The 26,061-nt window shown below is 39.5% G+C and overlaps 1 protein-coding gene across 1 annotated transcript in view; it reads left to right on the top strand.

Moving 5' to 3' along the window:
• PTPN13 (protein tyrosine phosphatase non-receptor type 13) overlaps positions 1–26,061 on the top strand; it is a 112,598-nt gene that overhangs the window by 63,895 nt on the left and 22,642 nt on the right. Inside the window, exons 8-25 of the mRNA XM_036382389.1 lie at positions 608–703; positions 2,380–2,479; positions 8,752–8,971; positions 9,925–9,999; positions 10,109–10,283; positions 10,484–10,637; positions 10,771–10,909; positions 11,341–11,493; positions 12,869–13,051; positions 14,038–14,200; positions 17,419–17,842; positions 18,010–18,107; positions 19,936–19,992; positions 21,307–21,399; positions 22,716–22,823; positions 23,549–23,680; positions 23,908–24,362; positions 25,348–25,476. Of these exons, the coding sequence (XP_036238282.1) occupies positions 608–703; positions 2,380–2,479; positions 8,752–8,971; positions 9,925–9,999; positions 10,109–10,283; positions 10,484–10,637; positions 10,771–10,909; positions 11,341–11,493; positions 12,869–13,051; positions 14,038–14,200; positions 17,419–17,842; positions 18,010–18,107; positions 19,936–19,992; positions 21,307–21,399; positions 22,716–22,823; positions 23,549–23,680; positions 23,908–24,362; positions 25,348–25,476 (2,954 nt within the window). The remainder of the gene's footprint in view (positions 1–607; positions 704–2,379; positions 2,480–8,751; positions 8,972–9,924; positions 10,000–10,108; positions 10,284–10,483; positions 10,638–10,770; positions 10,910–11,340; positions 11,494–12,868; positions 13,052–14,037; positions 14,201–17,418; positions 17,843–18,009; positions 18,108–19,935; positions 19,993–21,306; positions 21,400–22,715; positions 22,824–23,548; positions 23,681–23,907; positions 24,363–25,347; positions 25,477–26,061) is intronic.

Genomic DNA, 26,061 nt, shown 5'->3' with positions numbered 1-26,061 from the left:
TGTTATTTATGTAATCCCCTGGGAGTAGGAACTGAGACTGCTGTATTGATTTCTCATCACATCAGTTTAGCTGTTCTGGTTAATTAAATATCCTCTAGGGGCTTACTAATTGATTGTTAATCATATTTTGTGGATGTCAAAGATGAGCAGAATTATAATTTTCCAGTGCTTGCTTTATCTCTCTGGATATTTTTCTTTTCATGTCATAAAGGAGCCAGGGACCGAGTTCTGGTGATTGCTTTTTACATACAAGAGGTGCACACCAAACGCTTGCACCTGGTTTGTTTGTGCAGGAGGGATCTGGTTTTGTCTTGGATCTCAGTGAGGTTTTTAATACCAGTTTTAGCTTGGAAGTGATGTTGAGGGAGGCTCAGAGGAGGTGGCTGCATTGGGATAGTCAGGAGTGGCCAGGCTGACCACAGAACCCTCAGGCCATGGGAACAGAATGGGACTGCCCAGCATCCCCTGGGCATTTGCTTTTAGAATCCATAGCCACAGGCATTTTAAACTGGTTTAAAAATATTTTTTAAAAATTCAAATGTTTGTGTTTGATTTTTACATTATGACTCTTGCTTTCTACTTCTGACACCTTGATTTAAACTTTCAGAGCCTTTGAGAAGGTACAAATCTTATCACAGCGATGTTTATAGTACTTCGAGTGAAAGTCCATCTGTTATTTCTTCAGAACCAGATTTCAGGCAAGGTAAGACCTATGTTTAAAAACCAACCAACCAACCAAAAACCCAAAGAAACAAAAAAAACCTAAAGAAAAAAGTTTGAGATGAAAACCAGACCACTAAAGCCTTTAGCAGGAGTCTTGATAATTGTCCTGATACGCAGTTCTAAGATGATGAAATTACTTGATGTACAGATCAGCATAATGTGCAGTCTGTTCAGAAATAAGTTTGACATGAGGCACTCTGGGAGGGAACTTGGTAGGAAAAGCTGGAAATAATTAACTTTTTACTAGAAGTGTTCTTTTTTAAATAACAGAAAATGCTGCAGAAAAATGATGGAGTTGTTGTTAGTGCACAGTAACCGAGAATTCCAAAAGCTTCATGTGGGACCTCCATAGTATAATTATATCAGTGGGATTTATTATGATGGTTGAGTGGTTTATAATTTATATGCCAAGGATTTCAGTGTAATGCTAAAGTACTACACAGTACAGGCTGTTAGTAAGGTAAATTTAAGTAGTTTATATTAAATCAATCACTTGAAAAAGCAGGAGATGATACGAAAGATTATTTGCTGATGTATGGAGGAAGAATCATCTTTACAGAATCATTTTAAAAAATGGAGACAAATCATTTGATGAAAATTAGGAAAGAAAACAATAGTTAGGAAGCTGGAATGTAGCTGCACTATATGTATTCTGTTAGCACAGAATTCCAGCCCAGCCTCCATGTACTCACTGCTCTCTCAACCTCCTTTGTCATTGTCTGTCCTTGTGCTTACTGGGCCAGAAGCCTGAGGAGCAGTAACAAATTCTGAGGCTCCTGTAATTTCCCTTTGCTTGCTTGCAATTTGGAACAGACTGTTTACGTGTTCCGGTCCAAAGTCAACAACTCCTAAGTTTGTACAGGCAAGATAGAGCTGCCTCCTGCTGCCTTCTGGTAGAAGTATATCTGGGCTCAGTGAAATGACTGCAAAAAAACCCAACTATTTCTAATTCAATGTGGCTTTAGTGTGTTCTGCAGGAGCTCTCCTGCCAGCTCTGTTTGCTGAGGGTACAGTAAGAGGGGGAAGTGAAGTGCTGTGCAAAATCAAGCCTGAAGTGTGGCATCTCAGGTGCTGCCACAGGAAGATCTCCCAGCAAAAGCTGTAATTTTACAAAGAGAATCACAGGTTAATGTATTGCCAAAAGGAAAAAAAACCCCTATAAATTATAATGAGGAGTCAGATTCCAGAGATAATGATTAGAAGTTCAGATACTGCCTTCTTAGCTCCTTTTTTGTGTACTGGATGCATAGTTAACTAGCTGCTCTCTTTCTGGTCTGGAGTAGTTTTGTATGATGTCTCTGCCATGTTTGTTTCAACTCATGGCTGACAAAAAAGATATGTTTCCTTGGGAAGGGGTCTATGAAATTTTGTGAAGTTTTATTGTCATTTCTTTTAGGCCTTCCTTAGTATTCTTCTTCAAAGGTCTGTCAGCTGTTTTTGCTGGGGTAAAACTGTAAGGTAGCTCTGAAAACTGAAATCAGCTTCATAATGTTAATTTGTTTCATACTGTAGTGCCATTGTGCAGAACAGATAAATTCGATTCCTTCTGAGTAATCTCATATGACTGATAAATCCTTGAGGTTTAGATGGATTACTCTTTGTAATGTGTGTGTTTTGTTGCCCAGTCAGGTATTAATTTGTCTTTTGGTTTGCTAGTGAGAAGAAATGAAGTTTTCAAGAGAGATGATGCCAGTGGTGTGTTATCAGGTGCTGATGATATCTCCACATCAAGTCAACCTAATTCTCAGAGAACAAGGTAAACCCTTTGAAAACAATGTGGCTTTTTCTTTATCAAAGAATGTATTCTAAATCTGCAGGTGAAGTTTTTCACTCCCATCGCTGCTTCTGGTTAAGACTATAAAAACAAGGCATGGAATACTTGAATGAAAATAGTGTTTCAGAATTAAATATTGCATTCTGAAGTAAAAGTCTCATGATGATCTGTAATGTAGAGGTCAGTTGGGTGCCTACATTCAGTTCCCATGTTTAATGGAGACTGGGTTGAACTCAGGCTGTTACAATGTCAGAAGGTCAGAGGCCATGTTCTGCTTGGAAATATTTAATTATTTTTAAATCATACTTTTCCAGAACAAAGTTTTTCAAATTACTGATATTAATGCAGACTTATTTGTGGGGTTTTTTTTCATTTAATAACAAAATGGAAGCATGCTTATTTCCTTGAAATACATCAGAAGCAATACGTTTGGTTTGGTTGTTTTGGCAAAGTCTTTAGTTCATGTTTTTGTGTTTGGATTCATTTTTTTAATACCTCAGCACTTACTAAGCAGGCCAATTCAGCAACAGTTTATGCTTTTTGAAAATTACTTTACTGAGTAGTGTATTCAAATACAGGACCCATATGAGTTTCATTTTTCCAAGTGCCATTCACCAGTACAGCTTTAAAAACTAGGTTCTTTGAAACTTTGAACATCACCTTTGATACAGCATCTTTTTAATACAGCAGAAGCATATCTTGCCATATCTATTACATTTTGAGAATGGTTCCCCTCTAAAGGTTTGAAGAGTTTTACTGACATTGACTTTCTGGATTTAAAAGTTTCTTCTGGTCTCTTCTGGATACCTAATCACCTTGGAAGATTTTATCAAAATTATGCAGATAATTTTTGAAGCAAGGGGTAAAAAATAAAGGCACATCTCTTTCTTCCCTTCTTCCCTCATCACATCACAGCAACAAAGCCTCCCCTTGGCAGCTTTTTGCTTTGTATTCTGTAGATCAGGAGCAATATTGCTGCTGTGCTGAATATTCTAGGATATTTATATGGTTTTGGCATATGTTGGAGGAGAATCCTGCTCTATCCTATTAAAGAAACTTGGAAATGTGTGAAGATTGGGCCCGTGTTGGGTGATGTGACGCTGCTGGTGAATGTGTCCTTAAAGCAAAGGGTAAATAGGGCTTAGAGCCATGCTTTGAACATGGAGATGAAATAAGTGAGTGTCTGCTCCTTGCACTATATTGTGTGCCAGAAGTGGATCTGGATAAGGCAGAGTCTCAAATGAACTGCAGGGCAGTTTGAACTGCATCTCAGGGCAGCTGAGCATGAGAAGAGCTCCTTGGGGGTCATGCAGCTTTTGGTTACCTCGTTTGGTGAATTGGTTTCCTTACTACCTGCACTTTGCCTGAGAAATGCAAAGTCATCTAAAAACCTGTATATTGACATTTCTGGCAGGGAAGAAGTGATTGGGTGCAGCTTAACTGAGTCCACACAGTTTTGTTGTCAGGAATATGATATCTGTGTGATGCTGTATGTGTTAACGGTGTCCAAGCAGTCATGGGAATCCTGCCTGTCTTCACATAATATATGTGCTTTTATGGCAGACTTCAAGGGTTACTGGTTTATATTCCATGTAACCCTGATAAAGAACTGTACATGTTTACTTTGTGTTTCATGCTGTTTTAGCACCACACTAAAAAGGCAAATCAGATTATTGCCACTGTATGTACAGAAACAATATATAGATTTCTTATTTGCCTTTGTTTTTTTTTAATTTTGGTGAAAACTGCTAAGTCAACCTTCCTGCTTTGCCTGGAACCCAGGAAATTGCCCATTCAGCACCGTAGTTATGCTTCCAAATAAACCTGCAGTAATTTGTGGATGCTGATAGAGAGCTTTTGTTTCTATTTACAAAGTATTTCAGAAACAGAAAGTAGTATGTGGTATGTAAATGAGTCACATTGTAAGTGAGTCATTGTTGTAAATGAATCAGGCCTATTATGCAAGTGAAAATGCTGAGGTGAAGCAGCACATAGTTTCTCATGGTTTGTTTCACATTATTTTATATTACTCTGTTCAGACTGGTGCCTTTAATGGATGTAATTTGTATATGAGTGAAATCAAGAAGGAAAATATGTTTTGCAAGCACAGCATAGACTTACCTGTTGTACTTAGCAACGGGATGAATTTTGCATGTATGTAACTATACAGTATTTTTTAGTATTTTTTAAAATCTCCTGTATCCTTGACCTCCACTCTGATACTACTGCACTTGCACAAAAATATCATGGTAGGGTACCACAGGTAATTATTTACTGATTTTCATAATTGTTCACCCATTTTTATAGATGAGGAAGTTTGGGTTTTTTCTTAATCTAACTACCAGACAGTACATATACCCAAGATGAAAAAATAAGACTGCCAGCTAGTTTTACTAGCTTTTTTTGCAGACCTACTGAGAAACAGGACAGCAGCCACAAGCAGAATTCAGTCCTGTACTAATACTTAGATTATACCTCTGTTACTAATGTGAGCTGAATAGAAAACAGCGTGCTCTCTCTGTCTTACTACAGCAGCTCATAGAAGATTCCAGTGCTAACAAGTGTAAAAGGAATTCCATCCAAGATGGTAGTTAGTTAAATGGGGGATTTCTAAGAAAATAACTTCATATTTTTATCCAGGACATTGCATGTTGCTGCTCTAAAATGTCCTGTGTTGCAACACACCATGGCTTTTATGGATTCAGAAACCTCAGGTCTCAAAGTAAAACTGGTGATAACAAGTAGTTCCAAGGAGCGGGATCTCAGAGTTTACATGCTTTGGCTGGCCATTTGATTCCACAGTTTGGGGAAGTATATGCAACTTAATCCTTTACTTAAATTTCATCAGCACTGGGGAGCATGTTTCAGTGTCTCTCTTGTGTTCAAGAGACACCAACTGTACTTCAGTACATCTTAATTTTACTGCTCCTGTGGCATATTCTTAGAGCCAGTCTGTTTAATTATCCACAGAATTATCCTGATAAAATTGAGTTGTAAATCAAATAGGAGGATTTGGATTTGAGGGAGGTTTCTTTTAAGAGAAGCAGCAAAGCTGTTCAGAGTTGTCAGAAGATATAACTTGTGCTGTCTGGGTGGGCATGCCCTGATGTTAAATTAGCAGGAGCCATAGACATTCAGTATTACCCTTCTTGTGGTCTGTGACTGTTGTTATCCTTTAAGCTTCTTGGAATGCATTCCTTGTGGCAATGGCTTGTGTCTTGTTTCCTCTCTGCTTCTTATATTCCTTGGTTTTTTTCCTTTTTTACTTCCGTTTTCTTTTTCTTCCTTTACTATTTCTTCCTTTTTCTCTCTAGGAGCAGCAGCTGACATGGATCTCTTCCTTCTGTTGCCTTTTCCTTCCAGTAGATTTCATTTTCATACCCTTCCTACCTTCCCAAAAGGCATCCATCTTTCTCAGTCTATTCCTGACCTTCCCACTGCACTAATCATTAGGGAATGCCTACCTGCTTCCCTTCTTCCAACTTCCTTCTCTGATCCAATACCTGCTAATTTCTTGGTAAGTACACCAGGTGAAGAGGGAATTCACTTCCCCTTTTTTTTTGTTCCAAGTGTCAGCCTTCCAGGTTCGTGCTCCCCTACCATCTGCAGGTTAATAAGCAGCTGTGAGGTTCTGGTTTGCAGTCAGACACTGATGAAAATACAGACTAGCAGCCAAGTACTTGTCTGATGAAACACCACACAAAACACACTTCTGTGATGCTATCTCTTAGGAATGTAATTTAGACTCTTGACTCTTTTTTTTTTCCTTTTTCCAGTAATAACATTTGCATATTCAGAACTTCACGAATGAGCTCTCCTCATTTCAGCAGTATTTCCTTTTGTGTAGGAGAGATGCATTCCTTGTCTTGGAACCTAAAGACTGAATCATGTTGCTCCCTCCCCCATGAAAACTGACAGTCTGACCAAGCCAGAGTTCATTTTACTGACCCAGGATGCTGAAATGTGCACATTTATGTTTGGTGATAGTGCTTATGTACTAAGACAGGAACATTTGTAAACTCTTAGGTTTTTGAGCTTCCTCCAGGGACACCCCACACCCACCCCAATTTTCAGAGAAATTAGTACATGTCAACAGAGATGATAAAACCAACCTAGTGCATAAAAACTTCTCATTGCTGCTGTTGCTGTTTTTAAAAAGAAAGATATTTTTCTGCCGTGGTGTTTTCACAGTAGCAAGTTTTTAGAGAGAGCCAGTTGCAACATGTCTTTTTCAAATGTCTTTGATAATTCATAGATATTTATGTTCAGAAAGTGTTTGTTTTTGTTTTATTTCAGAGCCCATCCTTAGACCTTGATCTGAAGGGTTCTTGTGGGTGTATTTAACTTAGGGTTTTGTCAATATTCCCATATATGTCAATCCTAACAAGTTTCCTCACTGTGAAAAGCTAAGCATGTGCACATGTGTTGGCAGGTCTGGAGCCTTTTCTCATTTCTTTGTCCCTTTAGGTGCATGTTATTCAGTCTTTTGTAGAAAAATAAACAGAGGAGGGAGAAAGTAAATAAATGCTGTGATAGCCTTGCACAGGGGAAAGGCTTCCATTAATATATTTGTTCCATAACTACTCTGTGTGTTCCCTGAAATTCTCTTTGAGGAATGTTAGCATTGTTCTCTTATATTTAACTCTTCTTATTTTAAGGCTGGTTTTCTATGCTAACCAATGGCACTTTAGTATTAAAAGTATTGGTGTTAACTGGTAATGTTGTAAAAAGATGAAAATAAAATTTGAAATCACATGCAGTTTAGCAAGCGTAGGCAAGTGTACTGGCTTGGACAGGGGCATTTTTCTCTTAGCTTATTAACAGATTTGTCACTCATCAAACATATCTTTAGGTTCTCCTAGGAAGTAGGTATATAAATGTAAAGTATTTTTAACAAGTCTGTATGTTACCTTACTACAAAGGGCCCTGTGTCACTCAGTGCACAATTACTCTCTGTTTTTGTACATTTCTAAACCTGACTGCAATGATACACAGGCTTCTAAACATCTTTGCTTTTTCACGTTTTTCATTACTCAGTTTGGGTGGTATGCTTAACACTCAGTTCAGACTTGCCAAAGAAAGGACATTTTTCATGAAAGCCACCTTAGTTTTGCCTGTCCATTTTTGTTTAAGAATTGCCTCTGTATAGTTATGTTAACAGGGGGAGAACATTGCTTTTTCTTGGTTTAGGATTTCTACAGAAGGCGCAATTGATTTTTGTTTAGTTTGGCGTTTGAAGGTGTTTTTCTGTAAGCATGGGACAGAGAGAAGGGGAGTGGAAGTTGGCTGGTTTTTTGTTTTTTGTTTGTTTGTTTGTTTTGTTTGGGGTTTTTTTTTTGATTTCTCAGTTGTTCACATTTCCTAACCAGCTATTTTATTTTTCAAATAAAAAATGGCTTTTGTTTACCCAAACAGGACATGAATTTCTTTCCTTGTATAAAGAATGAGACTGATAGGAGTTTGGGATCAATACTTGCAGAAAAGAAATTGCAGATATGTTGCTGTGTTTTTTGAAATACTGATGCATTTTTTGTTTGTTTTTCGTGTTTTCCTTCAGATTATAAATTTAGACTCTAATTTAGTCATTGGAGTGACTGTATATCAGCCAAGCCATTCTTGGGAATTAAAAAAAAAAGGAACTATTTTCAGCAAAATAAGATTATGGAAAGATTAGTGTATGATATTTAGAATAGTTTAGTATATAGTTTATGACATAAACATTTTTATGTAAATATTTCAAGCTGTACTACTTCTCAGGAGAAATCAGGGAATAAATATCAGGCTCATGCAAGCAGAAAGTGTTGAAGCAATATTTACTTAGAGAAAGTAGACTATTATGCTAGTTTTTCCTTTAATGACATGTTTTTGACCATGCCTTTTTCACAGTCCCCCCATGAACACAGAAATTAAGATATTTGCAAAGCATTAATACTTCTCTTCTTCTGGTGCATCTACTAATTTTGCACTGATTCACTGGGTTTATAGCTGAGTATTTCTTCAGACTGCAGCTGAGCCTTTCTTTTCATATGAATAAATGAGGCAGTTCTGCAGGCAGCTGCAGAAAGCTGGTGTGTTATTTTCTGCAGTGATGGATTGCTGCACAGAGGTAACCTCCTGGCTGACAAATAATGTGTTCAATGTAGCATTTGCTGGCTGGTGTTTGTGCTCTGTGTTCCCACCTAGGGATAAGCTTAAAGCAGCAGAATGTCTTAGGCATAGCTGCTGATGTGTCATCCCCTCTGACCCTCCTGCAGGCAGCATGAAGCACCATTTGAAGGCAAGCTAATAAGCCAAGAGGTGATGCTGAAGCGGCAGGAAGAAGAAATGATGCAACTGCAAGCTAGGATGGCTCTGAGGCAGTCCCGGCCTAACCTCTACCCTGGGGATGCAATTAGATCCTCAATGCTTGACATCACCAGAGACCCACTGAGGGAAATAGCCCTGGAAACAGCCATGACACAAAGGAAACTGAGGGTAATGCCCTGAGCTCAGGTGAACTCTTATTTTCATTGAAACGCAGTGCTGTCTTGACTGAAACTCTGGTATGTGGGATTCATAAGCCTGGTCCTGTAATAAACAGTCATCAGGAGATGAAATACCAGGTGTGTGGGGTTGGCCTACTTTCACAGGGTAAAACTTCTGAGATTTTGTGGCATTAGTGGCTACAGAGCCTAAAGTGGCATCAAGAGATGCTAAAACAGACAGCAAGGCTCGACAATTGCATCAATTAAACAGTATAGCATCCTAACAAAGGTAAGGCATAGGTTTCCTCCTCTGTTCTGTGGTGTTTTCAGCCACTTCATTTGCATTTCTCTTCATGGAATGTGGATGTGCCCTGCCAGCATCAGAGGTCATTAAATGAACAAGTTGGGAAGGTAAAGAGAGCATTCATTTGCCTCACAAGTTCACCCCGTGCAAATCCCCTTTGCTTTCCCAGTTGTCTTGGTATGTGGATGAAATAGGGAATTACACACAAAGAGGGAGACAGAGGTATATAGGTATATTTACAGAAGTAAACAGAGTGTCTGGTGTGTGGAATAGATGATGGCTTGATGCCCTCTGCTGCTGCTTTCCATGAACTGGATATTTAATTTTTTTTTAAAGTAAGGATGGGAAAACTTGAAGCAAGACTCAGGCACTGGTTGCCCTAATGCAGGCTAATAACTCCTGTATCTGTCTCCAGTCCATCACATTAAGATGAGTTAGTTCATGTAGGCTTTAACTAACCATGTTGGTTCCCCTCTCTGTCCTCCAACCCTTAAGAGGTTTTTGTGAAAGTGTTTTGCATATAATACAGACTAGGTAGCAGGTAATTGCCAAATTTTAGCCTTTGGTCCCTCTTTTGCATTTGCAGGGTGGGAGTTAACTGTGCCCAGCCTGTTGTCCCAGCAACACAGTGTTCATTCATACTCTGTTGTGATTTGCAGAATTTCTTTGGCCCAGAGTTTGTGAAAATGACAATTGAGCCGTTCATCTCCTTGGATCTACCGAAGTCTATCCTGGTAAGAAAGGGGCTGTTGAGCCATCTGTGGCAGGGGAAGTGTGTTAAACCAACAAATGTGTTTTTATCACAAGTGTGAATGTTGAGAGATTTCATTTCACAAAATGCAGACTAAGAAAGGCAAGAGTGATGACACCAGGAGAAAAGTAAATGTGATGCTTCTGAGTGGGCAGAAGCTGGAGCTGACCTGTGATACCAAAACAATATGTAAAGATGTCTTTGATATGGTTGTGGCCCATATTGGCTTGGTGGAGCATCACTTCTTTGGATTGGCTACTTTAAGAGGTAAGAATAACTGCTAAATTATTTCTACTGCCCTTATTCAGTACTCTCTTTAAGAGATATTGTGCTTATTATGTCGATGTTAGTCAATGGAAAACTTTGCTGTTCAATGCCCAGTTTCAGAATTATAAATCTGGTCCTTATCCTCCATCTAGTGCAAATACTTGGTTTTCATGCTTTTACCTCTTTCATGTTTGTGGCAGACAATGAGTTTTTCTTTGTGGATCCTGACATAAAGCTAAGTAAAGTAGCTCCAGAAGGATGGAAAGAAGAACCAAAGAAGAAGAACAAGCCTCCTGTCAACTTCACTCTGTTTTTTCGCATAAAGTTTTTTGTGGATGATGTCAGTCTCATACAGTGAGTGTATGAAATTTTTTATAGCCCCTTAAGCCCTAAATTTATGGACAGAAATTGGATATTAATCTGTACTGGAGGACCAAAGGTGGTGTGTGAGTTTTTTTCATGGTTTTGTTTTATACTCCTGTTCTAGGCACACACTGACATGTCACCAGTACTACCTGCAGTTGAGGAAGGACATCCTAGAAGACAGGATGCACTGTGATGATGAGACAGCCTTATTATTAGCATCCTTAGCTCTCCAAGCTGAGTATGGAGATTACCAGGCAGAGGTACATCATCAAATCCACCTTTGATCTTGTTGAGCTGTGATCTTGCTGCTTCATAAAAGACTGGACTGTGCTCTGCCACACGTGCTCTGCAGCTCTGCCCCAGACTGGAAGCTCAGCTGATATGCTCTATGCTCTTGGCAGGTTTTACTGTGAGCAGCTGTTCCTAAAGTCTAACACAGTTGCAGAATCTGTGTGTTAAAGCCTTTTTTTTTTCCAGTGGAAGTAGAGTCAGGCTTGAATATGGAGAAGCTGATATGAATTAAGCTGTTGGTCAAGATTGAGATTGTGATTCCCTCCCCTTACTCAGAATCTTATGATTCTCTGAGTTGTAATGTACAGTTGTTTGTAAAAATGAATGTTTGTGCTTCAGTTGTGCTCATAGGGCATGGAAGTATGTGGAGGTGCCATCACAAAAATGTTTTGTGTTGCAGGTGCACGGCTTGTCCTATTTCAGAGTAGAACACTATGTCCCAGCAAGAGTGATGGAGAAACTGGATCTGTCCTACATCAAGGAGGAGCTGCCAAAACTGCACAGCACTTACGTGGGTGCCTCTGAAAAAGAGACAGAGTTAGAATTTCTGAAGGTAAGTGGGCAGCAGTTGGCTTCCTTCATCTGTGGCTTAAAAATTCCCTTGTTGGAATGTGGGTGCATGGACTTCAAGTGAAAGCACAGTAAAACAACTCAGGCTCTGAATTACACTGAAAGGAAGAAAGCTGAAAAGATTTTGTCCAAAGGACACATCATAACAAGCCAAAAGAAATTGTAACAGATGGGAAGTTCTCTCACTTTTTCCCAATCAGTAGCTCAAGCTAGCTAAAAGCAACTACTAATCTAAAGGAAGATTTTTGTTTGCTCTAAAGGAAGCACTGTTTATGAGGCAGCACACCCTGTATTCCCCATGCATTTTGTGCTTTCTGTAGAGGGAGAAAAGCTCATAAATTACAAAAAGATTTGTTACAGCTAGTACTTTGTGTGATCCTTGGTATGAAGCAAGCTAGAAGTACTGCCAAGGAGAATTTTTTGTGCAGGTTCTATGTAAGATGATAGGAAAGCCATTATCCATGGATATATTTGGATTATTCTAAAAGGACTCATTGAGAAATCTAATTATGATGTTTGCTCGTGGGATAATAATCAGATTCTCCCTTGATCAAAATGAGTTCAGGGAGCGAAGGATTGCTGTTGAAACACCAAATAATCATTACACTGTAATTCCACAGCCACACTGCAGTTCCACCATCTCTGAGTATGTGATGGAAGAGGCACTCAGCTTTGTCCATTCCAAGTCTGTGGCTTGTTTTGCAGAAGTGTTCCTGTAACTTAGCTGCAGAGAACAAAGCAGGGGGACAGGATCCTGGCTAAAACCTAGCCTGGGTTTGGGGGTATGGTGGGGGGAGTTAGCTTCCCTTGTTTGATTCATTCCATCAGTCCCTTACACCAGTACTGAAGAGACAACAGGGGTGAATAACTGGGACTGCAAAGTGCAGTTTCATTCCCAGTGAAAATCTGAGAGTGAAACTGCATATGATACCTTAATATGGTCACAGAATTGCAGTGTTAGTTTAATTCTGCTTTTACAAAATGTGTGAAGTACAAGTGCATCTGTCTGGTTACGGTTCCTTGCTAACAACTGCTTTGTGCAAGTTTGATTTACTCACACGTGTTCTCTGTTTGTGCTTTCCCTGTTTGATTTTAATAAACATTGGGTTCATTTGCTGTAGTCTGGCAAGTCAAGAGGTACCACCAAGTCTTAAAACCCTCAGCTGATGTGTGTCTGTAATAATAGCTGTAAGCTGTAAGTGGAATCACCAGGCAGAGAGGATTATTTTGCTAAAATCTATATATTTACATGTACACATTTATAGAGAGATATATAATATTTCCATATAGTGCTATGGAAACTTGTAATGGCCCTAAAATTCGTACTCATAGAAGTTTCATTGCATTGATCTGTGCAGTTGTGTCAGAGGCTCACAGAATATGGGGTTCACCTTCATCACGTGCTGCCTGAGAAGAGATCCCAAACAGGAATCCTTCTGGGAGTGTGCTGCAAAGGAGTTGTCATTTTTGAAGTTCACAATGGTGCACGTACACCTGTGCTGCGCTTCCCGTGGAGAGAGACGAAGAAAATATCCTTTAGTGTGAGTTGCTCTCTTTTCCTCTGTGTGTACACATCTATATTTGTGTGTCCAGTTACTGTGAGTTTTGGTTGGTTATTTTTGCAAATTAAGCAGCTGCTTTACAGCATAGTCTGACTGTGTTTTGGATGGCTGTCATATTATGGGATTGAAATAGGAGCTTTCATGTTTGGAAGGTTTTATTTTTTTCCTTAGCTTGCATGGACAAGCATAGTGAAGGAGCACCAGACTGAGAATCCTGCATTAGAGGACTGGGTACAGGCAAATACCAGTACTCAGTATAATTAGGAGATGCACCTATGTTGCTTTCAAGTTATATTTCCAAGAGTAGTTAAGTTAAATGATAAAAGATAACAGGCTGACACTTGATCAGGACAACACCAGCCAAGAGTGGGTACACCATAATCTGGTGATCATGTGTCAGTTTTTAATGAAGCATTGAGCTTCAAATGCTTACCTTTGTATAGGTATTGAAAACACTTCTAATTCTGTCTGATACCTTATTGAAAAGCTACAGCTTATTTCATCTGTGAGATGGTTTTAACTAGAATGGATAAATTCTAGTTTAAAAATTACTGAAAATATAAGTTCAAGATCTGGAACATTAACTGAGAGATTTGGTAATTAGATCAGCATGTAGTTATTTTTCTCTTAAATGGCAGCATCCCTTGTGACTTCCTCAGGGCTTTTGAAAAACCCCATCTTGAAAAATATAATAGTTCTGGTTGTCATTACTCAGCACTAACAGTAAGAGAGACAGATTAAATAATAATAAAGCACCTTCTCATCTAGCCCAGGAGTAGCTTTAAAGAGCTACTTTATAAATCTCACATTACCTTTGACTCCTATTTTAATAGAAATCTCTTTCATCAGTGCATTTTGCTTCAGGAAGGTTTGAATGCTGCAACTGTGCACAAGCAAACACAGAATTCTTTGTAGGCTAAAAGAAATAATTTGTCTTTGACTTTTTTTCTTTCTCCATTGTGTAGAAGAAGAAAATAACTTTGCAGAACACATCAGATGGCATCAAGCATGCCTTTCAGACTGACAATAGTAAGACTTGCCAGTACCTTCTGCATCTCTGCTCTTCCCAGCATAAGTTCCAGCTACAGATGAGAACCAGACAGAGCAATCAAGACACTCAGGACATTGGTAAGGACTGTGATACTGTGTTAGTTTGTATTAGCAATCTATATGTATTTTTGTAAGGAGGAAAACTGAACTGGAGCTTCAGTAATTGTGCTGAGTGCTGTGTGTGTGTAGATCTACATTTAGAGGGTTTATACTATGAAGAAACCCCACTAGCTAAGCTTGCACATAAGTTAGATTGTTTAGATTTTGTTTAAGGGGTAGGAAGGGAGTTGGGAGAAGACAGAAAAGCTGGCACACAGCAGCTGCTCTAGTCTAAAAGGAATCTAAAAACAGGTCACTAATAGTACTTCCTTCTTTAATTAAATAAAGGCTTTTGCCTTTTCTTTCAGAAGTATCTTGAAAGTATTTCAATAACAGGACTTTTACCTTTTGCTTAATGTGAAAGGGACTGGCTTGATAATGTGGAATTAATGGTGTGATCATGGGAGTGCAAGTAAAATAGGGGACATTCCATGATGCTCCATCTCTAAGCTGTGGATACAGTTGTCTTTATTTTGCTTTGTGTTGGGTGGACCTGGTAAGGAACAACATGGATATTAATCTTTCCTTCATAATTCCCATTTCCTTCATAACTTATGTGCATAACAGAAAAATGTAAAGGCATTCTTTTTTTTAGATAAAAAATATTAATTGGATAATGTAATCAGTGAAAAAACCCCTCTGTACAAATTTCTTCACTGATTGGAACAGAGCTCACTTGGCTGGATGGCCTTCAGTGGGGTCTGGAAGTGCTGTTTTGGTCAGTTTGCCTGCTCATGCTCTCTTTGTTCCCTGTTATCTGTCTGCATTCCAGTTAATCCAGACTTCCACCAGTGTAGCTGGGATGAAGTTTGACCACATTGCTGTGGATATTGTGATCTCTAATTTAAAAAAGAAAAGAAAAGAAGGAGGGGGGTTGGGAGTGGGAGTGGGAAAAGGCTTGTGGCAACTATCCAGCCTTTTTTCTGTTCTGTTGGGCTCAGCCAACTTCAGGCAAAGAAATAAGACCAAGTGACTTAAAGCCTTTTTACCATTCTCTGATTTAGAGTTTGCTTATCCTGAATTGCAGAGAAAAACAGGAAAGGCTTTCTTGGCTAGGCAAACTTGGTTTCTTTTGACAGATGGAGTAGGTGCTGTGCTGTGGGAGTCTGGAAAACAATAATTTGCTTCTGTACAGTGCAGATCACTTGGAAATCAGAGGTGTCCCAGATTCCACCAATCACTTGTAATCAGAAGCAAACAAATCAGCATTATGGTTAACTCCAGCACACTGATTATTAAAAGTAAAAACAATTGAAACAAAAAATTTGCTGTTGTCGTAACTTTGCTAAATCTACATTGAACCCTTAATATGCCAGTAAAAGCTGGCACTCAGCAAAATAGTAAAGGAAAGGGCATACATAACAGTAAAGAAAAGGGCATTCTGGAAAATGCTGGAAATTCTAGATTCCAGAAAGGGCATATGGAAAAAAAAAAAAAAAAAACAAACAAAGGAGGGTTAAGTCAACCTTACAGATGATGAGTTTTGAGCACATGAGAATTTTCAGTTACAGAATTGGCAGAAGGTTTGAAAAGCCTAATGCCTATATAATATAGTTAATGGTGTGAAAGTATTCATCTGAAATCCATAGAAATTCTGTTTGATGTTCTCAGAGGGTAAATAAAATGTCAAGAGAAGAGATCTCAGCACATTTTATTAGGGTACTCTTCCTCATGATGGCAGCACAGCAAGTGCAGCTGTCATTGATGCCTTCTGTCAGAGTCAGGAAATTCGGATTTGTGGATTTCTGGTCTGATTGGGCAAAATCATTCTTCTGTAGCTTATCTAGTCTGGTGGCTGTGGCTAGAAGAGGTGTTTGGTGTGGGTAAGGAAGTGGTAGTTGTATGCTAATTCACCTGATGAAAGGACAGAAAAACATACCTTCCACAACTAAATCTTCACCATCTCTATGCCTGTCATACAGAGCTTGAGTTACTGTGGCAGTTAATTCCTGCCTGAGGTATTGGAGGCAGTAAAGTCTTTTGGAATGGTAGGACTAAGGCTGCATTTGTCAAATACACTCTTTTCTAAATGCCACGGTATTTACCATTAAACCTAATGGGTGATATGTACCAAAAAAGTCTAATTTTCTCTTTGACTTACAGTGCAGCTTTTATAAAGCAGCTTTTTTTCTACATGTATATAGTGTTAAAAGCCCCCCACTGGTTCACCCTAAATCAGAAATATATATGCAGTTGAAGATTGCTTTTCCTGAGACTTCCCTGTGAACTGACTCCAAGACATCAGTGAAGTTTATGAAGGGTCCAGGTGGCCTGATTTTCCTTTAAAGTATCTAACCAGCCAACCAGTTGCCAGAGCTTATCAGGTTCCTGTGTGAGAGCCAAGCCACCACAGCCTGCTAGCCTTAGGAGGCTGTTAAGGTAATAGAAAGGAGCCCTGCTTAGCTTTGCTCTGAATTAAGAGGGGTTTAGGCTAAGATGTATTATCATGAATTTGCTTTCAGCTAAGAACATCCACCCAGACAGTTCCCACGACTCAGCTGACAGTAATTTAATTACAGCCCAAGACCTGTTTCTCACTGCTGCTTAAGGGAATCCTTGCTAATGAGTCCAAAAGTCTGGCAAACCTCAGTCAACACTTTCTGTTTTGTGCTAGGATGTTTGTGGCAGGGAGGTCCTTAAGTGCACCTGAGTGCACTGGTGCTCTGTATCTGGGCAGAGATGCTGCCAAGCCCTCATGGCCTTGCAGCTGTACTGTAAATGTGGAGGGGCTCATGCCAAGAAAACAAAGCGATGGATGGATGGAAGCATCTAATAGTGTGTACATAGGGGAGACCTATTTGTTCAAATCCTGGAAAAGATTTTTATTAAAGGAAGATGTAGTGTTCCAGGTCACTTGGCTTGAGGATATTATTTGTTTTGCAGAAGGAGATGATGTGTCTGTGTCTAAGGCACAGCAGCCTGGCAGGGAATATGAGTCTTCATGCTAATAAGAGGATAAATATTCAGTGGTTTTGGACTTTGCGTTAGTGTAGTGTCATGAACTGCAAACTTTGCTTCCTGAGCAAACCCCATGGTGGGTGATTATATATCTCTGCTAAGCATCTTGAGAAAAAACATTTTGTGTGAGTTGGTTGTTTGAAAAGCATACTTTGCACAAGGTGGTCACACCAGCTCTACCAAATAACTTTAATTGTTTGGGTTTTGTTGATTTGTTGGGTTTTTTTTAATTTCCACAGAAAGAGCTTCATTTAGGAGCCTGAACCTTCATGCAGACTCTGTCAAGGGCTTCAACATGGGCCGAGCCATCAGCACTGGCAGCCTGGCCAGCAGCACTCTGAACAGACTCGCTGTCCGACCCCTGTCTGTCCAGGCAGAGATCCTGAAGAGACTGTCCTGCTCTGAGCTCTCGCTCTTCCAGCCACTTCCTGGCTCTGCAAGGGACAAGAACGAGAAGAGTCCATGGGAGGAAAGGCCCAGAGTTATGAGCAAGTCATTTCACGATCTGAGTCAGAGTCACATCTCTGTTTACCCCCCGAGGAAAAATGTAATTACTGCTTTCGACTCTTCCCCCAAAAAAATAGAAGATATCATGGGAAAGGTCTTTCAGCAAATGCCAAAATTTGATACTGGATCAGCAACGGGAGCATTAAAACCGAGCAAGTAAGAGTCTCTCTGACCACCCTGCAGTATCTTTGTGTACAGTCAATGTACATTTTGCATCAGTTTTGATTTATTATTCATGCCATTATTTTATTACATTGATCCTTCCCTCTCCCAACTTCCTCTTCCCTCTGTCTGGTTCCCCTTCTCTCCTTCTCCCCTTTAAGTTCAAAATCTCATGCAGGTTTAAGTAGAAGCCCTGAAAGAAAGAAAAATGAATCAGACTCATCATCCATTGAAGATACCGGTCAAGCCTATGTTGTAGGTCAGCATGCAAAAAATAATATTACTGTATTTACTAACAAACTTCTAAAATTGCTTTGGGTGTAATGCTTTGATATGTTTATTAACTGATGGTAATGTTCTGATTTGAAAGTGGGAGCAGAGTATCACCTGTTAAAGCAATCCAGGCCATAATTGCAGTGAATCCAAAAAAATCCTCCTTTGGTCAGCACCAGTCTGTGCACAGGGGTGTAAAGTAAAAGCTGTAGCAGAAAACAGCTTCCAGGTTATCACTTCAGGGTGCCATTTGGTTGTATGGATCTTTTAATAATTTGCTAGACTTCAGTCTGTTTGTGAAGGCTGAACTTTTTTAGTATTTTCTGTGGAAAGGATGTCAGGAGTGGTTTTTTGGAAAAGACTGCTTGGCATCAGCTGGGTATTGGCCAGTGCCTCTAAGTAGTAGCTCCACACTTTGGAGTTTTTTCTTCTTTTTTTGGGGTTTTTTTTCAGATATAATACATTAGTTAAATATTTTTTGTAGTACACTGGGTGTGTTACAAAAACACATTTGTAGTGAGGTAAGCCAGATGCACTTACTCCATTTTCTTGGCAAGGATTGGAATGCACACAAGTAGTCTTACTATTAACTAAAAGAGAGAGCTCACATTAAAAAAAAAAAAAGCCAAACATTCAGAGCAGCTAAATAGACTTAAACTAACACTGGGTTATTAAAAGTGATGTTTAATATCTGTGTGTTACCAGTTTCTGGTTCTAGAAGGTTCCCTGTTATAGCAATAGAAACTACAACTGAAATATTTGCAGCCTTAGCTGCTGGTTGGCTTTCCTGTAGTTACAGGACATAAGAAAAAGTGGAAGATGGTTAAGTTTCTGGGGATGGGGTCATTATAAACGAACTAAAAAAAGGCAAACAAAGCAGTGTGTGACATCCCATGTCTGTTCCCAGTGCATTTGGAGCCAGGACTGACTTGGGAATGATGCATTTTCAGTGCTGAGAGCATAAATGCTGAGGAGTGAGATGAGGTGTGCAGGTTCTGTAGTGTCTGATTGCAGCCATTTACTCTGTACCTTCAGTTTTGTGATTAATAGGATTATGTGTTTGCCCATAATCTTCTGGGCAGCAGTTCTGGTGAGGGTCTTAGCCACATGTCAGAAAGTCCTACTGGATCATACTGCCTGTGCTGAGGGACATAGGTTCTTTGCATGGTGAAACACATCAGATGGAACTTTGGGGTTTATAGGTTTGGAGAAGGTCAGGGCTGCTTTCTTAAGAAGCTTGAATTATCTTCCCTCATTTATTTTCATATATTGGTACATTTATTATTTTATCCTCTAAAGTAGGGCCACATTTGTTTGGCTGTGATAATTCCAAAGTAAACATGATTCTAATATGCCAACAATTTTCAATAGCAGTAGTTCAAATTGTTTGTTACTGCAGCAGCTTATTTGTTCCTTTACAAAATCCTACAAGAGTCCTGTTGTGTTGGTTTATTAGGTTCAGCATATTCAATATCCAATATTGTTAGAAAATTTAGTCTTTGACTTCATTGCTCAAGATCCATTACTTTTATCTGAAGTTAACCATGGTCATAAAGACCAGACCTCTGTCCTTCCTTTAATTCGTTGCCTTTGCATGAGCTACCATCCATCTGAACCTTAAACTACACTAGAGCACATGAGTAATTTGGATTTGCTAATACAAAGCTAGTTTTATGTTTATTCATTTTTAAAAGAAGTAGTTTGATATTGTGAATGAGCTCATGTGACCTGTGTAAAGACTGAAATAATTCTTGGTAGCTTTTGTGTTTATAAAAAATTGATAACAGTGTCTAATACTTCCATGCATGTCACAGGTGTTAGCATGAATACTTCAGAAAATCTTCTGTCATCAGCAGCACTAAAAGAGAGCGGTAAGTTGATAAGTAATTAATTCAGTCAGTTTGTCACTTGCAAATGCTTCACTGTTCCACCTGTCCTGTGCCTTTGGTGTTCTTGAGTGCCTCTGCCAGTTAGCTAGATAGGACCTTTTCCTAGTATTTCCTTTCTTAGTATTTATTTTGGATTGCTTCTTGGGGGGGCCTTTAGACATCTGTGTGTAATATTTTTCAGATATGAATAGTGTCTTGAAGGGTGAAACACTTGAAGGGTGCTCTTTCCTATCAGAATCATGCTCTTGAAAGCTCATTTCCCTTAGGAGGTTACTGCTTCTGTGTTTTCTTTTTAGTTCTTTCACTCTTTAGGCTTGATGTGGTTTTCAGGGAGAAAAGACTCCTTTTCTAGGTGATGTGCAGTCTGCTGCACTCTCCTGCATCACTTGTTCTGTGTTTGTACCAGTGTGTGGAGCTCATTAGGTTTCTGCAGCTGTGTCTCTTCCACTTAGGGCAAAAGGATCCCAGGTGCTCCTGGACCAAATGAATGCATTCTCTAGGAAGCAAGTCCATGAGTTCAGACTTGTAGAATGTCGGTGTTTCCTGAAGTTTCAGGAGATTTGGCTTGTTTATTTGTTTGTATTTTGTTTTGTTTACTTGTGGGGTGGGATTTTTTGGTTGGTGTTTGTTAGTGGGTTTTTTTTCTTCACCAAATTATTCTCCTTGGGTCTCTTAAATGCCTGGGTCTACTCCAGCCTGATGGGAAGCCTCAGGAGTCAGAGTTGCATTGTGAGGATGCGCAGATTTTAGAAGAGGTGGAATCTGCAGCCTGTGGAGTTGCGAATGAGGAAGTAAATTGAAGCAAGAGAAGTTTTAGTAGATGTTTCTAATTTTGGTTGCTTTTTAATGAAGAGACACCATTAAGAGAACTCATTGAGTAGCCTTTCAGTAATTTCATATAATGACCCTCAGTTTCAATTTTACCTATGTGTTTGCATCCTCCCTACCTATGAGCAGAGCACATAAACACAGATCTAAACATTTTCCTGAATTAAGACTAATGAAATGAAAGATTCTAGGACTCAATGATGTTGTCCCTCCACGAGACTCTGCCAGCTGCTTTTCTTAGGAGGAGTAAAAGATTTTTAACTGCTGAAGATGGAAGTGGGTTAGAAGGGTTGTGGAGATTTTTTTCTGTGTTTAGCCATGGCTTAGAAGATGAAAGTTGAACCAACCAGATCAAAACAGCTTTTCAAGTTATCAGAGAAGTAATATTTTCTAATGGAAAAGAACTTTAAAGTAAACCTGAAGGGAAGTGTTGAGGTAGTGTCTGATCATGAAATGTTGGCTTTACAGTTGACTCTCTTCAAACAACACAGAACAGAGTTGCCACACCAGAGAGAGAGATCACTTTGGTGAACTTGAAAAAGGATGAAAAGTTTGGCTTAGGTAAGTGGCTTTAAAATTGTTGACATGTATTTCTAGAAGCCAAAAGCAAAATAAAGTTTTGTGGTCTGTGTTTAAGCATTTATTGTAGAAAAGCAGCACAGGCAGTAGCTGAGCAAAGCAGTGCAGGCAGTAGCTGGATTTTGAAGGCTTTTAAAATGCAGTTTCTGTGATGTTAAGCAAGTCTGTTTTTCAGTTTTTCCATATAAGTGTAGGATAATATTGTGAACTAGTCATCCTTGACGTTGGCCTTTTAAGTTTATCTCTGTTTTCAGTGTAGAATTTTGTCTCTGTGGAACCTCACAGCTTTGAGCTGTGATAAATATTTTAAATGAATGCTTTTTTTTAAAAAAAAAAGACACAATAAAAGCATTATGTGCTAATTGTGGAGTGTTTTCCTTATTCCTGTATTATCAGATGAACACTGATTTGATGTTTAAGGAGCCTGGGAGATGAGATATTTGCATAACATTTCTTTCTCTGCCACTGAGTTTTTTGCATAGGCACACATAATTTTTCCTTGTATGAGTAATGAAAAATTTTATGTCAGTGTTGTGCTTCAGGAAGACTCTCTAAAGTGTCCTTAAGGACATTGTTCTGTCATTCAAAATCAGACTGTAGTGTAAATTTGAGAGGGCAAAAAAGACTACAAGACAGTAATACTTAGTGTTTACACTGCACAGTAATGTATAAGTTGAGCAGAAATGAAAAAAAAATTCAAAGAAATGTACTATTTCTCCTCTTTCTTCCCTATGCAATTTATGGTAGTTTGCTGTTTAAGCTGAATAGAGAAGACCTGATATCTTCTACCTTTTTCCCCCACCTCTGGAACATTTGTCCCAGGTTTATGTGGTAGAATGAACAGAAATAGATTACAAGCCTCAAAATAAAACAGAGCCGTTGAAAACTTGTATCTTAAGACCAGGGTCAGACTTCTTTGTGAAACATCAAACAATGGAGAAAACCAGAAATTTTTATGTGATAGAAAACAATCTTTATCTGCTCAGTGAATGTACATTTCATGTCACCTGTTTGTGTGTTTCTCTTGCCAGAGTTGTCTTCTGTAGCCTTTGCTGGAGTGTCCTGAACAGACAGACAGACAAAGTCTAAATCAGTTGCTTCAAACAAGAGTATACAATAAAGCTTTATCAAAAAGCTTTGCTGTCTGTTTCCATGCAGATTTAAATTTGAGGTGTCTGGGGTTTTTTACTTTACATTTCTTAGAATGACTAAGTTTTTGTTTGTTCTAGAAGATGGACTTGTGTTAAGTTACACGGTGATCACTGACATTTTTCCTGCTTTGGGCCTTTTCTTCATAGGCTTTCAAATAATCGGTGGAGAGAAGACAGGGAAACTTGATCTGGGAATTTTTATTCATTCAGTTATTCCTGGAGGGCCAGCTGATTTGGAAGGAACTCTAAAACCAGGTGAATAGCATAAAATTCCATCTATGGTTCTGGGTATCACAGTTCCTTACAATGGTGACCTTCAGTCACCTTCCAGACAATTTCTGAAAACTAGTGATGCTTCATTCTTAGACTGTACAAAAACAACAACCTTACAAATCAATATAAAAATGATAAAGCTTGAAGTAGCAGAAAGTTGAAGTTATATATAAAGATAAGGGCTTTATTTTCCATTGTGTGTCTTGCAGATGCATTGTAATTTAAAGTTTTTAAAACTCAATATACATACCTACTTTAATTTTTTTTAATTTAAATTTTTAAATTTTAAAGTTTTAAAAAGTGAAATGGAACCATATATAACCATAACTGTAGTGGGGGGGAAGGAGAAAAATGTATCTTTTTTTCCTTCTCATTGTAGTCTGTGTCTTGAACTGAACTGCATATTGCTCATTTAACATCTGATTTCTGTTTTTTCTTATTTCTTATACAGTAAAAGAGAAGGTAGAAATCAGAACACGTAAAGATTTGACAGGTTTAAAAAGAGAAATATAACCTGTTTTTCTGGGGGTTTGGGGTTTGGCTTTTTTTTTTTTTCATGCTTAGAGTTCCCTATTCCAGCATCACTTGAAGTTTAGTAATTTTTAATCTGTGCATCGTGTAGAGGTTGTCAGACCTGTACTCCATGTTGTCTCTGATGGGTAAAAATGTAGGTGCTGGACTGTATCTAAACAACTCCTTTTGTGCAGGGCACCGCCTCATATCCATCAACAGCATCAGTTTGGAAGGTGTCAGCCAGCATGCAGCCTTGGAAATCCTGGAGAATGCTCCTGAGGATGTGACACTTGTCATCTCCCAGCCCAAGGACAAGCTGTCCAAAGGTAGGGATGTGCAGTCTCCACCTGTGAGCAACCCCAGCTAGCTGGGAATTGTGTTCAGAGACAGGATGGAGAGGAGGTGTGCGAGGGTAACCATTGGGGGAGGTACAGTGTGAGCAGAGAGTTTTCTGTAGGATATCCAGGCGGGTGAAACCTTCCTGGGCTGTAAGCTGAGAAAAGGGTGTCGTGCTGCAGATAAGCTGATGGCTGTCTTGTCTCCTGCTTTGCAGCATCGTCTAACACTGCTCAGATCAGTAATGGAGCCAGGGGTTACTTGAGGAGGCCCTCCTCAGTGCAGGACACCGAGGCAGAGTCCTCTTCCGAGGAGCACAGCCGGTGCCGAGCTCACCAGAGGCCCGTTTCGGGCAGCCTCTCCGGGCTGTCCAAGCGGGACGGGAGCGTGAGCTCCCAGGATTCCCGGACCGAGAGCGCCAGCCTGTCCCAGGGCCAGCCCACCTTGGGCAAACGTGCCAGTGGCAGAGCCCAGCAGGATGCCCAGCATCACAGCGAGCCCCAGGCTGGGGCCTCGAAAGCCCTCGAGAAGAGGAGATCCTCGTCGGACAGTGCTCGAGCGAAAAGTAAAAGGCCCGGGGTAGTGGAGCCTGTGGAGTATTCTGACCGAGGGGATTCCGACATGGATGAAGCAACTTACTCCAGCAGTCAGGAGCAGCAGCCAGCTAAAAAGGCATAGTGGATTTCATATGAATATTTCCCATTAGTGTGATAGTGTATTGACATAGCTGTCTCTGGGTGTCAGGATGTGAGGGAAGAGTAGCCTGGCCTAGCCTGCAGCTAATGCTAGTAGCTGATTTCTAATAGCATGGTGATTTTGTGCAAAATAAATGGAGAAAATCACTTCTGTAACTTGGAACAACTTTCCAGCTTTCCAGTGTCACAAGATGTGTCTTATTAGAGGCAGATTGTGCTTTGGGATGAACCTACAGTGCACTTCCTGAAGCTGTAGGAAACCTTTCAATTCTGTGTGTTTGTCCAATATATTCATAACCTAGTGACCAGTCCTAGAGGTAAGTTTATTCACTTGGCAGATAAATCAAGTTTTTCCTCAAGGAAAGTAGGAGTGATATGTCTGGAGTGGGTAGCAGCAGAACTCATTGTCTTCTGGGATTGATCTAATCCTTGAAAAACTGCTCTTGTGCATTAAAATTCAGCAGTGAGTCATGCTCTTGAGCAGACACAGTTGCTGCTTCACCTTTCCAAAAGGCCACAGTCACAAGTACTGCAAATTTGTTTCCAGCTTCCAGTGATTCCTCTGTTCATCTGATGGAGGTTATTCAATTAAATTGTGGCAGCTCATGCTAATTAGTCCAACAGACTCTAGGCTGCTGAACTGCTGAGGTACTGCAGTTTGTGTTCTGTAACCAGCTCACTTGAAGAGTAAAGACTTGGCTGCTAAAGGCCAAGCATATTTCTGTGCTAAACCTGTTCAATGGCAGGAATGGAAGAGTTGAAGCTGTGAGCCTTGAGTCTTGCTAATTGGTACTTTGCCAGGTGGACTCCTTGTGGCTGTGTCTGACTCAAACCCCCACCCTTCAGGGTCTTAGCTGTAAGCATCTGTTCCAAAGGCAAAAGGCAAATCATTGTCTCTTTTTGTTTTGTTTGTTTTTTTTTTCTCTCTCTCTCTCTTTTTTTTTTTTTTTTTGTAAATAAAGGATTCATCCTCATCAAATACAGCAAACAAAGTGAATTCTAAAAAGGTTTCTACAACACTTCTTAAACCTGGAGATATCTTTGAGGTTGAACTAGCAAAAAAAGATAACGGCTTGGGAATAAGTGTCACGGTACTGTTTGACAAGGTTTTTAGATGTTTTCTCTTTTTTCTCTACTCCCAGCAACCCATTAAATTGCTAAATTACAAGGAAGCAAAATATTTTCTGGAATCACTTTAATTTATAGATTTATTGATGTGTGGTTAATCTTACCAAAGCTGAAAAGTAATACTATTAATTTATATTAATTTTCTTGTCATCTGCCCTTTAAGTAATTCTTGTTTTTTGTTTTATGGTGGAGCCCCAAAGTCCTAATAGACTCTTATCACAGATGCTGCTTTGTGAGTACAAAAGGCAAGATGGTCTTTGTCCCTTGCTACCTAATCTTGTGGCATATTTGCAAGGAAGGAAGTGAGACCCTCCCAGACTGGCACTGCAGGCAGTGGAAGGAGTAGTGTTATTTAAGGGTATCTGTGCACACTCAGTCACATTCACCATGTTCAGTGTTCTCCCTCTGCTGGAAAAAAGGCAGAAAGCAAAAGACTACATAAACCCAGATAAGACCTGGCTGACACTACTTTCTTGTAATATGAGGCATAACCATATTTTTTAAGACTGATATCTCTTCAGGCTGTAAGATTTTGAAGGTAGTTTTAT

This window comes from Molothrus ater, chromosome 4 (assembly GCF_012460135.2).
Source record: "Molothrus ater isolate BHLD 08-10-18 breed brown headed cowbird chromosome 4, BPBGC_Mater_1.1, whole genome shotgun sequence".
NCBI lineage: Eukaryota > Metazoa > Chordata > Aves > Passeriformes > Icteridae > Molothrus > Molothrus ater.
Note: the sequence above shows the minus strand (reverse complement) of the source record. Positions and strands in the feature narration are given on the sequence as shown.